This window comes from Dipteris shenzhenensis, chromosome 31 (genome assembly GCF_047967505.1).
Source record: "Dipteris shenzhenensis isolate YYH24624 ecotype China chromosome 31, Dip_SZ_1.0, whole genome shotgun sequence".
Lineage (NCBI taxonomy): Eukaryota > Viridiplantae > Streptophyta > Polypodiopsida > Gleicheniales > Dipteridaceae > Dipteris > Dipteris shenzhenensis.
Genome location: NC_141626.1, coordinates 37681811 through 37694981, shown reverse-complemented (window position 1 = coordinate 37694981; position 13171 = coordinate 37681811). Strand labels below are relative to the sequence as shown.

At 42.5% G+C, this 13171-nt stretch overlaps 1 protein-coding gene across 1 annotated transcript in view; it reads right to left on the bottom strand.

The window, feature by feature from the left end:
• Positions 1–13171, bottom strand: part of LOC147881421 (transcription factor jumonji (jmjC) domain-containing protein) — a 76500-nt gene that overhangs the window by 17454 nt on the left and 45875 nt on the right. The window contains exons 24-27 of the mRNA XM_087370167.1: positions 1170–1322; positions 871–1010; positions 604–727; positions 365–438 (exon numbers count right to left, since the gene is read on the bottom strand). Of these exons, the coding sequence (XP_087226293.1) occupies positions 365–438; positions 604–727; positions 871–1010; positions 1170–1322 (491 nt within the window). The remainder of the gene's footprint in view (positions 1–364; positions 439–603; positions 728–870; positions 1011–1169; positions 1323–13171) is intronic.

Genomic DNA, 13171 nt, shown 5'->3' with positions numbered 1-13171 from the left:
ATTAAAGTCTTGAAAGACCAAAGGGTCTATAAGACATAAAAAACCAGAACAATGAGCAGAATTGGGAGGGGGGTGCAGGGGGGTGGAGCCTCTAAGCTGGCATATGCACCCAAGATAAATACAACATAAGCATCAACAATAGTACAAAGTGTCTGAGCCCATGGAGAGGATGGGACCTAAGGTGTGGCATCACCATGGTGGTCCCTTGTATGCTGTTTGAGGAACCACGTCAACTTGGCGGCTGAGAATGGATAAGAGGGTCTCAGCAAAGAGGCTCCAGTGTATGGGGCTGTGGCAGCATACAACCCATGACAATTGGTGTAGCTAGAGAGAGAGAGAGAGAGAGAGAGAGAGAGAGAGGTACCTGAACTTTATACATTTGGCAGCCTCTAAAAGCTCTTGTAACCCACCAATTGTAGGCCTTTTCGTTATACAAGCCTATAAAGTCCAGCACTTCAATTAACATAAAAATCACATGGCTTCTCACTTTACACACAACATGGCCTCAAATCTTGCTAAATGGCAATAACTTTTATGAAGAAAGATACGCTATTTCACTTTAAAATCAGCTCTAGAATAACTCATGGGCTATCTGCGGTATACCTTTGACAAAAACTCTCCATCAAACCGAAGATTCCCTGTAGTAAAGGCCTTACAGGCGGTGCACACAAATTGTTTTTGAGCCCTCGCTTGGGACTGCTCTATTTCTACACATGAGTAGTGGTACCTGTCTTGCAGTAATGACATAGGTTTTACTTCACATTATACACCTTCTGATGCAACAAGCAACAACTTGCCTGTCCTTTACATAGCACATTAATGGTACTCATGAAAAAGATCACAAAATAATCACAACAAAAGCTTGTCCACCTGTCCTTGCAATTATCACACTCTAGCATGGTAATGCTTTCAGAGTCCAAAGAAAGTCCACAAAACTGGCACAACTCTTCTGTCTCAAGGCATGTGTTGCCCTGCATCTTCTGCAAAGCCTTGTCCACAGATGTTTGGACCTGGACAAGCACCAGCATTTATGAAACAGCCATATTTAATATAGCAATCTGCCACATGAGGCTGTTCACTCTTATATGTCCTTAAATTAACAACCAGTTGAAACATCAGGATTTGTTGTAAAAATAAAGCAGAGCAGTCTTTAAACAAGTAAACCACACCTTTGAAAAAATTTCTGTAAGCCTGATGTAAGTTGTGTCTGATGGGCCGAGTAGTTTTGTGTGGCATTTTGATATCCATTCTTCAACAAGTTGGACTTCCTTTGCTAGTACCTCAGCATCATCACAGTGTATTGGGCTCCTCTTCCCCATTTCCTGATGCACTCAAAAGTAAGGAAGTGAAAAGGAAGAAAATGGATGTAAGCTAAACTAGACTTCTCAAAATCAGTTATATAGTCAGATGTTACAAAGAGGACGACCGATGCAACCCAGCCAAGTCAAGTAATAAGAAACACGGTATGAGCACCAGAAATTGAAAAAACATATGCTTGCTATATGAACAATAATGATCAAATTTACGTCAGACTAGTTAGACACTCCTCCCACATAAAAACTAGCACAAGAGTTTTATGAGCTACAATTGTCAGAATCAAAAAGGCAGCCAAACATAAAGCAACTGCTGTCCAAACTATATGCCATACGAAAATGAACACTGTTGAAATGATAACTTTATTTACTTGGGGAGCCATTAGCAATATCTTGTTGGGCTATACTCAAATATATGTATAGCCTCCCGTAACGGCAGCTATTGATGCCCTTAAGGTCGTGAAATGCATTATCTTTTGCATAGCACCCACTGGAATACTAAAGGCCTTCAATGGCATACTGTCCCAGCAGATCAAACCTCTTGAGCCCTTGGACATATAGTTGAAGTCAAACCTCTTGAGAAATACTCTTGGACATGTAGTTCAAGCCACAAAACCTAACAAAGAATATATTAACTGCAAATCCATCCTTTCGAAACTACTTCCCTACTTTGCCTTAATTTCTTCCATGAAATCTAGCATGCACGTTAACTAAGCTCAACCACATTTAAAAAGGTAAAGACCAAGCAATCCCCATGCAGCACCACAAAAAAATATGGGTCAGCGTTACAAAGCTCATTCTTGAATGAAGATCAGAGCCAACATTCCCCTGCTCTAGTGGTTCGTTTCAATGCAAAATGAGCCAGTTTAAACACCCACAAAAAATTTACCTTTTGCCTTCTTCTCCAAAACTCTCAAGCTACATCATATATGTTTCCTTTCCTCCAAAAGAAATCCTAGTTCACATCCATCTATTTAAACTTCAGACTATTGGAAGTAGCAAGTGCAACAACAACTCGAATGGCTCCTACTTAGAAAGAGATCTAAAGCATTTACCTAGATGAATCCAGGAACATTCCCAAACTCATCCGCTAAAACACAACATAGTGCAGTTTCAATCTCACGATAGTCACTCATAAGATTGAAAACCATAAACTCCATCACGCATAGCATGGACTAGCTACTATGACATACCCACTAACGTCATCAGCGCCCAACAGTGGGTGTAGACCATAGTATAAAAATATGCTCTCACACATACAAGTCCACACACCCACACATACTTAAGCATCCTTTCATACAAAGTCTTCGTACTGGGTTTCTGTCGGCACTCCAGAGGTGAAGGGCAAACTCAGCCATGATGAAGGCTAGCACTAAAGGAGAAGGCTAATCAAAAAGTAGTCCAAAATCTCTTCATTCAAGCTACAACTGCTTGTGAATTCTAAACGATTTCATTTTAGTCTCTCCCCAAAGAGATCTAAAGCATTCATTGAATTCATTGCCATTCTTACATTCATCCCCATCAAAGAAGCATTTGTTTATGGAGTCGAGATGGTAGAGGTACCATAAGTGTACTCTTCTTTCATTTATACACTAGTTGACGTGATGATTGTTCATCTATCGACACTTTGTACCTTGCACTCTCTCTTTCGTTTAACGATCCAATTCCTCCAATGCATCAAAAAATACAGCAGATAAGTCAAAGAAGAAAAGATGCAACTATTGCCGTAAGCCTAGACATGACATTTCAAAATGCAGGCAGTGCATTGCTTTGGAGAAAAAGAAAGCAAGATTGATAGTTAATGCCTCACATGCAATTGAATCCCATGAGCCAGCAGATGCTTCACATGCACATGCTCTCCAGGATGATTGGGCATGGGCTATCCATCGCTCATTTGATCCCTCCAAAGTTGATGCACTCTTTACATGCACCTCGTGGGGGAACTGTCACATGCGCTAACAATGCCTCCTATGCTGTAAAAGGAATTGGAGATGTTCAGCTCAAATCCATTTCAAGCCATCCTGTCACTTTGACAAATGTTCTCTTTGTGCCTAGAATTGAATTCAACTTGATTTCAATTTCAGCAATTGCCACTTCAGATTTCAGAGTGATTTTTGATGGATACAGATGCCTAGTATATTATCTTCGTGATGACAATGCCATAGTTCTCACTGGCACTTTGCAAATAGGGACTTTATCACCTTAATCATCACTCAGCTGCACTTTCTGTTGAAGCATTTACTATTTCAGATTCACAGCTTGCTGAAACTCATCTTTGGCATGAGAGAATGGGTCATCTCAATTATAGAGCTCTTGCAAAGCTACATTCACAACAGATGGCAGATGATGTACCTCAAACTCACACAGTTTCCAAACATGTGTGTAAGGGTTGGCTTTTGGGTAAGATGCATAGGTTTCCTTTTCAAAAGAATTGTCCAAAATTCTCACAAAGGAAATTGCAGCTAGTACACATTGATGTTTGCGGCCCAATGAAGACAACTTCCATTGGAGGGTACAAATATTTCATGACTCTCATTGATGACTTCACAAGATATTGCTGGGTATATCCTTTAAAAGCCAAATCTAAAGTATTCTTATGCTTTCAGAGGTGGCTGAATATGGTTGAAAATGAATCAGGATGCAAGCTTATCACCCTCAACACAGATAGGGAGGGAGAGTATATGTCAAAATAGTTTGATGCATTTTTGTCTTCACGGGGCATTCTTCACTCCTGCACTACTCCTTACACTCCTCAGCATAATCCTGTTCCTGAAAGAAAAAACAGGTCTACTATGGAGATGGCCAGATGCATGCTTAAGGCCAAGTCTTTGCCTAATAAATTTTGGCTTGATGCAGTGATGTGTGCCAACTATGTGCTGAATAGATCACCTACAAGAACCTTGAAGACTGTTATACCTTATGAAGCATGGAAAGGCAGGAAGCCTTCACTTTCACATATGAGAGTTTTTGGGTCTCTTGCATATGTTCATGTACCATCTCAGCTGAGACATAAGCTTGATGACAAGGCAATCAAATGCATATTTATTGGTTACAGTCAGGAAAGAAGAGGGTATCGGTTATACCAACCAAATACTGGGAAGATTATTGTCAGTAGAGATGTCATCTTTGCTGAATATTCGGCTTCAAAGCTAAGCCAAAAGTTGACATGTTTGATGCCTTTGAATCTTGGTTACCTCTGCCATCCTCAGAAGAGGACTTTGACCAGCAACATGAGCCTCCTACAGGCCCTCCAACAAGCAATGATCAGCCAGTACCCCATGCTGATTTGCAGATTTCTCTTCAAGCACAAAATGATCCCACTATTCATGATGCAATGATTGAAGAAAGAGCTATCAATAGACAGCAAGGGCAAGTTCCCACATGGCTTCTTGATACATTGAGGGACAGCAAACAAGATCAGCCTTTTGCTGCCTGGACAAGATCAGGGAATAGACAGATGCATGGTCATTTTCTTGAGTTTGCACTCCTTGCTACAGCTTGCAATGAAGAGCCTTTGTGCCATAAAGATGCTTTTGACAGCAAAGAGTGGATGGATGCAATGAGAGCTGAGTTACAATCCATTGCCAAAAATGACACATGGGAATTAGTAGATCTCCCCCCCGGCAAGCATGCCATTGGCACCCGGTGGGTGTACGAATTAAAAAGGAAATCTGATGGCAGTATAGATCGACACAAAGTCCATCTTGTTGCAAAAGGGTATGCCCAACAACACGGCATTGACTTTGAAGAGACATTTGCTCCCATATCCAGGATTACTACCATTAGATGTGTCATTACCATTGCAGCCCATCATCATTGGCAAGTGCACCAACTTGACATCAAGACTGCTTTTCTTCATGGGGATCTACAAGAAGAAGTTTGTCACACAACCTCCAAGCTTTGAGGTTGTTAATTCTGAAAACAAGGTATGTCGGCTTAGAAAAGCCTTTTATGGTTTGAAGCAGGCACCCAGGGCATGGTATGCCAAAATTCATGCACACTTACTATCCCTTGGTTTTCAGAATAGCCCCACAAAACCCACTCTTTATGTCCGTGGGAGTGGATCTGATTTTTTAGTGCTGATTTTATATGTTGATGATATGCTCATCACGGGCCCAGATACTCAGCATATTCCAGCTTTCAAGGTTGATTTGCACCAGTTTTTTGAAATGTAAGACATGGGACAGCTCCACTATTATTTGGGCATTCAGTTCACTCATGTTCATTTTGAATAGATGTCCCGCAAAGGCATTGCATGGCTATCACACCTCATGAGGTTTGAACAGGTCATAAGCCTCGCATTTCTCACATGAGGACATTTGGATGCTTGGCATATGCCGATGTCCCTTCTCAGACACACACCAAGTTGGATGTTAAAGCTGTCAAGTGCATTTTTATTGGGTATAGCTCCAAGAGCAAGGGCTATAAGCTCTACCAGCCCCGCACGCGCAAGTGTTTTGTCAGCCGGGATGTTTTGTTTGATGAATCTTCCACTATGCCTTTACTGGACTGTCAAAAACAGCTCATTGTTGATGCCCCAAATATCTTTGACAGCTTGATGCCTTTGTTTCCATCACATGCTCATGATGATGTTCCTCTGAGCTTGTACCTCCTCTATCTGTTGGTCATTTCCAGCCACATGTGCAGCCAGATATTCAGCATGATATTCAGCCTGATGTGCCTCCGATTGATCAAGACAATGTGCACCCGGCTATTGACTAGGCAAGAGTTGAAATCCTGAAGCCCATAAAGGTCCCCTGTTGGCTCCTTGACACATTAAAAGACAGCAAACAAGATACTCCTCTGCCAGACCGTACTAGAGCAGCTGTCCGGAAAGAGCATGCTAGTTTTGTCGCTTATGCTTTGGTTGCTACAGCATGCAATGAAAAGCCATGCCATAAAGATGCCTTTCAGAATGATTGTTGGTTTAAGGCTGTGCAAGCTGAATTGGATTCTATCCATCAGAATAACACTTGGAAATTGTGTGATTTGCCTCCTGGCAAGAATGCCATTGGAACTAAGTGGGTTTATGAAATTAAACGGAAAGTTGATGGTTCAATGGACCGTTACAAAGCCCATCTTGTTGGTAAGGGCTATGCTCAACAGCATGGCATTGACTTTGAGGAGACTTTTGCTCCCACTGGTAAACCAAGCAGTATGCCACACAGCCTAGAAACATCACAGGGCTATACAGCTGCCACACAAGCAGTCTAGACTAGAGTGGCACAATTCTAGTCCCTGCTATGCGTGATGGAGTTTATGGTTTTCAACCTTATGAGTGACTCATGAGATTGAAACTGCACTATGTTGTGTTTTTAGAGGATGAGTTTGGGCATGTTCCTGGCTTTGATGCAGGGAGGCATTCCCATCACAATGGTATAAAAATATTTCAAATCTGACAACATTGAAATTTCAACCTTCTAGCAGGCTGACACGTGGCAACCAAAGATTGTGACTACTTCCTGCGACCAATTTTTGTGCAGAGGTGTATCACAAGCTCAAGAACACATGCTCCAAATTTCAAAAGAAATGGTACAACTGAAACAGAACTACTTCGAACTAATGCTGGCCCTTACACCTAGACCAGACTAACACCCAAACCAAGAGCAGAAATCACACCAAATTAAGCAAGAAAAGTTTAGGGTAGAACGGGGTACCTTTTAGCAACTAGGGGAACGTGTAAGTCATGGGGGCTGGATTTACCATAGCGACACAGAAAAGGATTATTCCTTCTGAATTCCCAACTGACCAATTAGCCCTGCTCTACATTCCAATTTCATTGAATGAATGGAAGTATAATCATAAGATCAGTGCATGTGGGATAGCCAGGCCTTTTATAGAAATTAGGGCAGGCTGTTTTACAACTGTGCATGTGGGATAATTTTCCAAACTGGTCACATGGTATCTCCTAGCAGGCTATAGTACATAGTATTAACTACAAAGTCAATTAAAAGGCTACTAAACTAGCCAAATTTGTTACAGCCCAGGCCAACAATGGTACAGCCCCCACCCCATTGGACCCCACACTGTTCCTGCACAGCTGCCCACCCTGCTTGCATGGCAATGCCTGCTCTCCAGCTGTGCCACCCTATACCTAGATGAGTTCAAGCTGTCACATGAAATACTACGACTCAACATGCTGCTAAATGTAGTTGCATGACCACCTCATTCACCACTGTAGCTATAAGGAAAGGTCCATGTCTCCTATGGAGCGCTCCATGCACCTCCTTCCTACCTACTTGAGACATTTGTCTGCAATCTATGCTCCTAAGGAAAATCTTACAATTTATTAAAAATTCCTTCACTTAAGGGAGCCCATTGGTTTGCTCTGCTTGAGCCTCTGCTACCTGGTCTTTGATTGACTCCATCACCTGCTCAAAGGTCTCAAAAACTTTGTTGGTTTAATAAACCTTTCCTCGCGTACATAAAGTGTGACTTGAAATTTTCCTAAAAGCCTCTTTGTTACGGTCGCATCCTTGCGATAGATGACATAGTTTCATTCAAGATACCCTGCACCAACGTAAGATACTGATCCCAAGATTGTGCATCACTAACACAACACTTAAGCAGAGCAAATGCAAGTTGATTATGAATCTTTTATTTTTTCTCCTAACGTGGGTAGAAAACTGCTACGGAATTTCAGCTTTCTGCCAAAATGATCTCCAAACACCCTCGTGAACTTGGAGTCTCTGAGACGAATTCCGCCATCGGATACCAAAAAAGAATATACAAATTTCCCATGGATGGCAGTGACAAGTTGACAGTTCATGATACTTCAGCTTTTGTGGATAGCTTTACAAATGCAGACTGAGCAGGTTCAGTGGATGACACGATCTATCGCAGGGCATATGATTTCTCTTGGCTCAAGTGCCATGACGTGGAGCAGTAAAACGAAACAGATTTTGCATTAGCTTTTGAGGCAGATTACAAAGCAGTCACGTGGCAGTGTATGAAGCCACATGGTTGAGGTGCACTTAATTTTATCAAGGAGAAGCTTGCATCACAGGATAAGGATCTCATCTTCTGCACCACAAATCAGCAGATAGGTGATATTTTCACTGGCAAGAAGTTTCAATTGTGAAGGGATATGTTGGGGCTGTAGGAGTTAAATTCACCATTAAGGGAGAGAGTTAGAAGTTAATGCTCAATTTTGGTATGCGGGTGTTATTTCTACACCAACTACTGGGAGTTTTTAAAATCTGACACCGGTTAAGCCCAACTAGGGCAACTTGTCTAGAATTTGAGCCAATTTTTGGATTGCCACATGGCACCACCAATTCATCATGGGACCTAAAAACCCTAATTTTGTAAGTACATCAATTTGTTATGTTTATTTTTGTGAGTACTTCTCACACACATCTCTTTGTTTGTAAGCTTCCTCTCTCATTGTCAGTGTTTGCAATACAAGCTGGCCAATTTCTCCATCCCACTTGCTTCCTGCCATTCCGATACTAGGGCCAGAGGGTGAGCAACCCTACAACCCATCCACAAAGGCAACAATAATGAGCAAAACAATGTTTTCCAAAAACAAGACCAGTAAGAAGAGGTCAAAACAACCAACACTAAAGGATATTAGCTATGAAGATGAGCTGGAGAAGAATGAATTTCAGAAGACAGACTCCCTACTATCTTGAAGACGCAACCCCTGCAACCTCCAGTGAAGAACAACCACCTTCCCCAATGGTACATGGAGAGTGTGGAGGAGTTTGGTACATCATTTGATTTTGAAGGAGTTTGGTATATGATGACCCCTAGCCAAGCGTGGATGCTCTGAGCAAATCAAATGAGAAGACTTCACTCTACAAGAGTGAAACGACTTGGAGGATTATGCCACTAATTACCTATATGAGCCCCACACTCTGATTCAAATTGGGCACATGATACAGATACTAGAAAGCCTACATCAGACTATTGCTTCATGGAAGTTTCATTTCTTGGCTAAGCAAGGATTAACCAAAAACTAGCACTTTTATTGACAGATGTAGAGTATCAATCTGCTTGTCACGGGGGCGTGAAATTCTAAGTACTTTAATGTACTACAAGACCATGACAACTTTGGTTTTAAAAGTCCAAGCGTGGGCTTAATAATGTGTAATTAAACGCGGCATGGTGCCTAGCACATAAGCGTAATTAATCCCTAGGCCCAAAGGCATTCCAAGGAATTAAAAGAGTAGTTGTTGGGAAATGATGATGTGGCATTTTTAATGGGCCCCCTAGAGGGCCATGTACCTTCAGTGGCCCTCCTAGAGTTCCAGGTGACTCTAGTGCCTTCTACATGCTCCTTTGCCATTCCTGAACCTTCCTGGGCCTTCTAAACTTCACATGTGTGGTTTTCTCTCTCATCTTCTCCCTTTGTTGAGATTTTGGACTGGTTTTTCAGCCTCCTTCAGCTGAATTCCGTTTTTCTTCATAACTCCTCACCCGTTTGGATTCCCCGACTTCCGTTTGGCCCGATGGCTTCCCCTCTGCCTCCCCTTCGTAGTGATATGCTTTTCCCTCCGTGCATTTGGTAGAACGGGCAGAGCTGAGCACTTCTTTTGCTGGTCGAATTTGCAAAAGTGGCTTTTTCTGGACCTTTTTTCTTCTACTGCCTCCTGGGCCACTCCTGTTGCAAAGCTACAGCTTTCTGTTGAATTTCGAGTGGTCCCACACGGTGGTTGACTGGTTTTTCTCAGTTTTGGAGGACTTTCCGATGATGAAACTTCTCCAAAACCTTCTCAATGCATTCCTCTCTGAAGCACGCTTCTTTTGAGCCCAAGAACTCCCACTTCTTCGCGACAGAAGTGCTTCTTTTCGCATTTTTCAGTGGCATTCTTGCTGGTCAGCTCTTGTAAATGCTCTTTCTTCATGCCTTTGCACTCCTCTTTAGCTGAGAATGCAATTGGGCATTGGCTACTATGTCCTCTTGGCGATTGAGGACTTGGTTCGAGTTTTCAGGGCTTGGTGAGTTGTGATTAAGCTACTGCAATTTCTTTTTGCCATAAGCTATTGGTTGGCCTCGTGTGCCGCCTCTTTCTTGGCTCACAGGTGCCCAGGCAGTGCTACATGAGTCATTCTTTGGTTGGGTACTTTGCTGATTTTATTTTGGAGCTTTGAAAAGCTTTGTGAATGCCATCTGGAAACCACTCAAAGAGAGTGCAGCTGGGGGTGCAGTGTGATTGCATCTGGACAGCCAATGGAATTGCACTCAGAAAAGAGAATGCCTTTGGGTTGAGCCTATGGGTTAAGTGCACTTATGTGATGGCGTTCTATGCTTGAAAGCCTTGCGAAGGCTTAGTGAATTGGGGCTGCGTGCTCAGTTGCAAGGAAGGTCTCCCAGATGCAACTTGTAATCATTTCACTGTGAAATATAAAGAAATACTGAAAGGGACGCCACGGTGTTTGGGGCCAATCGGGTGCACTTGTCTATGTCCGTTGAACAGGGGCATTCTAGCCTCCATCCCTTTTTCAGTGGTTTTGTTTGTGAACAAATGGGTAAATGCCAAATGGTGATCATGCAATAGTTAATGGTTGTGATATATGCTTTGTGAGCTGTAAATAAGTGCTGAAGTGATTAAAGGTTTAGTTCCACTGCCCTCTGAGTGATTAGAGGCCGGTTTCATTGGTTCCATTGCCGGGGATACCACACACTCTTTCTCAAGAGGTGGACCTCGGTAGTTTGGTGGAAGGATATCTTTGCTGCACTTTTTGACAGCTGAATATTACAACCATAAACATGGTGAGTACCCATGAGCAAGAGAGCTCCACAACTCCTCAAAGGAGAAGGCAGGAAAGCCTTAATGATCCAGCTAGTGTGTACAGCTGCAGGGAGCACAACAAATGCCTTTTGAGCAGGCCACACATGAAGCTACAACTGAGCTCAACGGTGATACTAGTTCTAGCAGTGAGTCAGATGATGCTACTATGTTGAATGCACAGCTTGCAAATGCAGTGACTGCTTTGACTCAGCTGGCTCAAAATTTGGCTCAGATTATGCAAACAAATGCCAAGAAGAAGAAGAAATCAAGAAAGCACAAGCACGGAAAGAGTGAGTACACACATGCATCAGCTTCTCATGGCGGACCGCACACTCATGCATCAGTTTCCCATGAGGGACATCCATCAAAAATGACTCGAAAGTGACTTCCAAGAGAGAGGAATCACCCAAAAGAGCACTTGAGAAAGAGGTACAAAAAGTACAGCCAGTGCAACAGTATGAGCAGCCAGCACAAGGCCTTGGTTTGGGTACTCAAAATAATAATGTGCAGTCCATAAATGTGGCTCAACCACCTCACCCATATTTAAGGCAGCAACCTGAATATTTTGGTACAGATTCTATCTTTGATGCTATGTTGATTTCACCACCAATTGGGCATAGAAAGCAAGCCAGGTATGACAAAACGGGAATGCAGCCAGGCATGCAAGCCACAGCATATGCTCCCATGCCTAATGTTCAGCCAAGCATGGCTCTCCCTAGTGGAGGGAATGCTGCAAATATACAGCCATCCTTGGGATAGCCAATATCAAATGTATATAAAGAATTTAAGGATGGTGGTTCTCATGTCAAGTTTGATACATATAATGGAGTACAGGACAGGTACAAAGCCCTCACATTCCTTCAACAGTTTGATGCTGCATTTCTTGGGGGTTTGTTTACAGAAGCATCCAAGATGAGGAAGGTTGCCACATTTTTGAAAGGCAATGCACTTAAGTGGTACACCAACCTTATGCTTCATGGAGATGCACCTGCTACTTGGCTGGAATTTAAGCAAGTATTCTCTTCTACTTGGCTTACTCCAACTTTTGAAGTTGAAGTACTTTCACACTGGCATGACTTGTCATACAAACTTTGCAAGAATCTTGATGATTACACCAAGAGGTTTTGGGTTGTTTTGCTGCAATTGAGCTCTTACAGGCATGTTTCTTTGAAAGAGCAAATAGAGAGGTACTGTTGTGGATTGCCTAGTGAGCTACGTGATTATTGCATCAAAACCAAGGTGGGTTCTATGACTCAATTAATTGAGAATGCAAGGACAGCATATGCATGGATGCAGGAGAAGAATTTGGGCTTTATGGACAGCAAAAAAGAAGACAACAAACGGGCTGCCAAACACCAGGATAAGGACATCAAATCTGAAAATAAAAATTATGGCAAACGACCGTTTCAAAAGGGAGGAAAAGCCCAATTCAAAGCTGGTCAAAGGCGTGGACAGCCTAATAAACAGCCCCATACCAAGTTATCTGATGAAGAGAAAAAGTCACTCATGGAGCAAAACAAATGTTTTATATGCAAAGGAGAGGGACACCGCTCTTATGATTGCCCATTCAAGAAAAGAGACAGGTCAGATGATGATAAGAATGGTGATAAACAGGCTGATCGGAAGGGCAAAAAGCCTAAACCTTCCGCAGGACTTCTTCCAGATGTGATTGGGAGTTTGCCACATGCACATGATGAAGAGGAAATGAAAAAGACTGAGATGTGCAGAGCATGGGGAAAAATCAAAAATCAGAATTGTTTGTTTTTCTTTGATTCTGGGGCAAAGGCAAATTTCATAACTCCTGATATGGCAGGAAGGCTTGGCATCAAGCCTGAGGAAATGGGGCCATCCGGCATGTGTGATATGGCCAACCCTGAACTCAACACACCTATCACTCCTATCATTGGCAAGTTGAGGATGCATATCCAGGGATATCAGGATGCAGAGGACTTCTACATTATGCCTTTGCCAGAGTGTGATGCTTTGCTTGGGATGCCTTTGATGTACAGGGTGGGGGCTGATGTGCAGATGAGAAACAAGAAGATTTCTTTAACTCATAGAGGCAAAAATCATGTACTTATGTAAAGTTGAAAGGGGAGTCCATCCCTGTAGTTTCAGCTT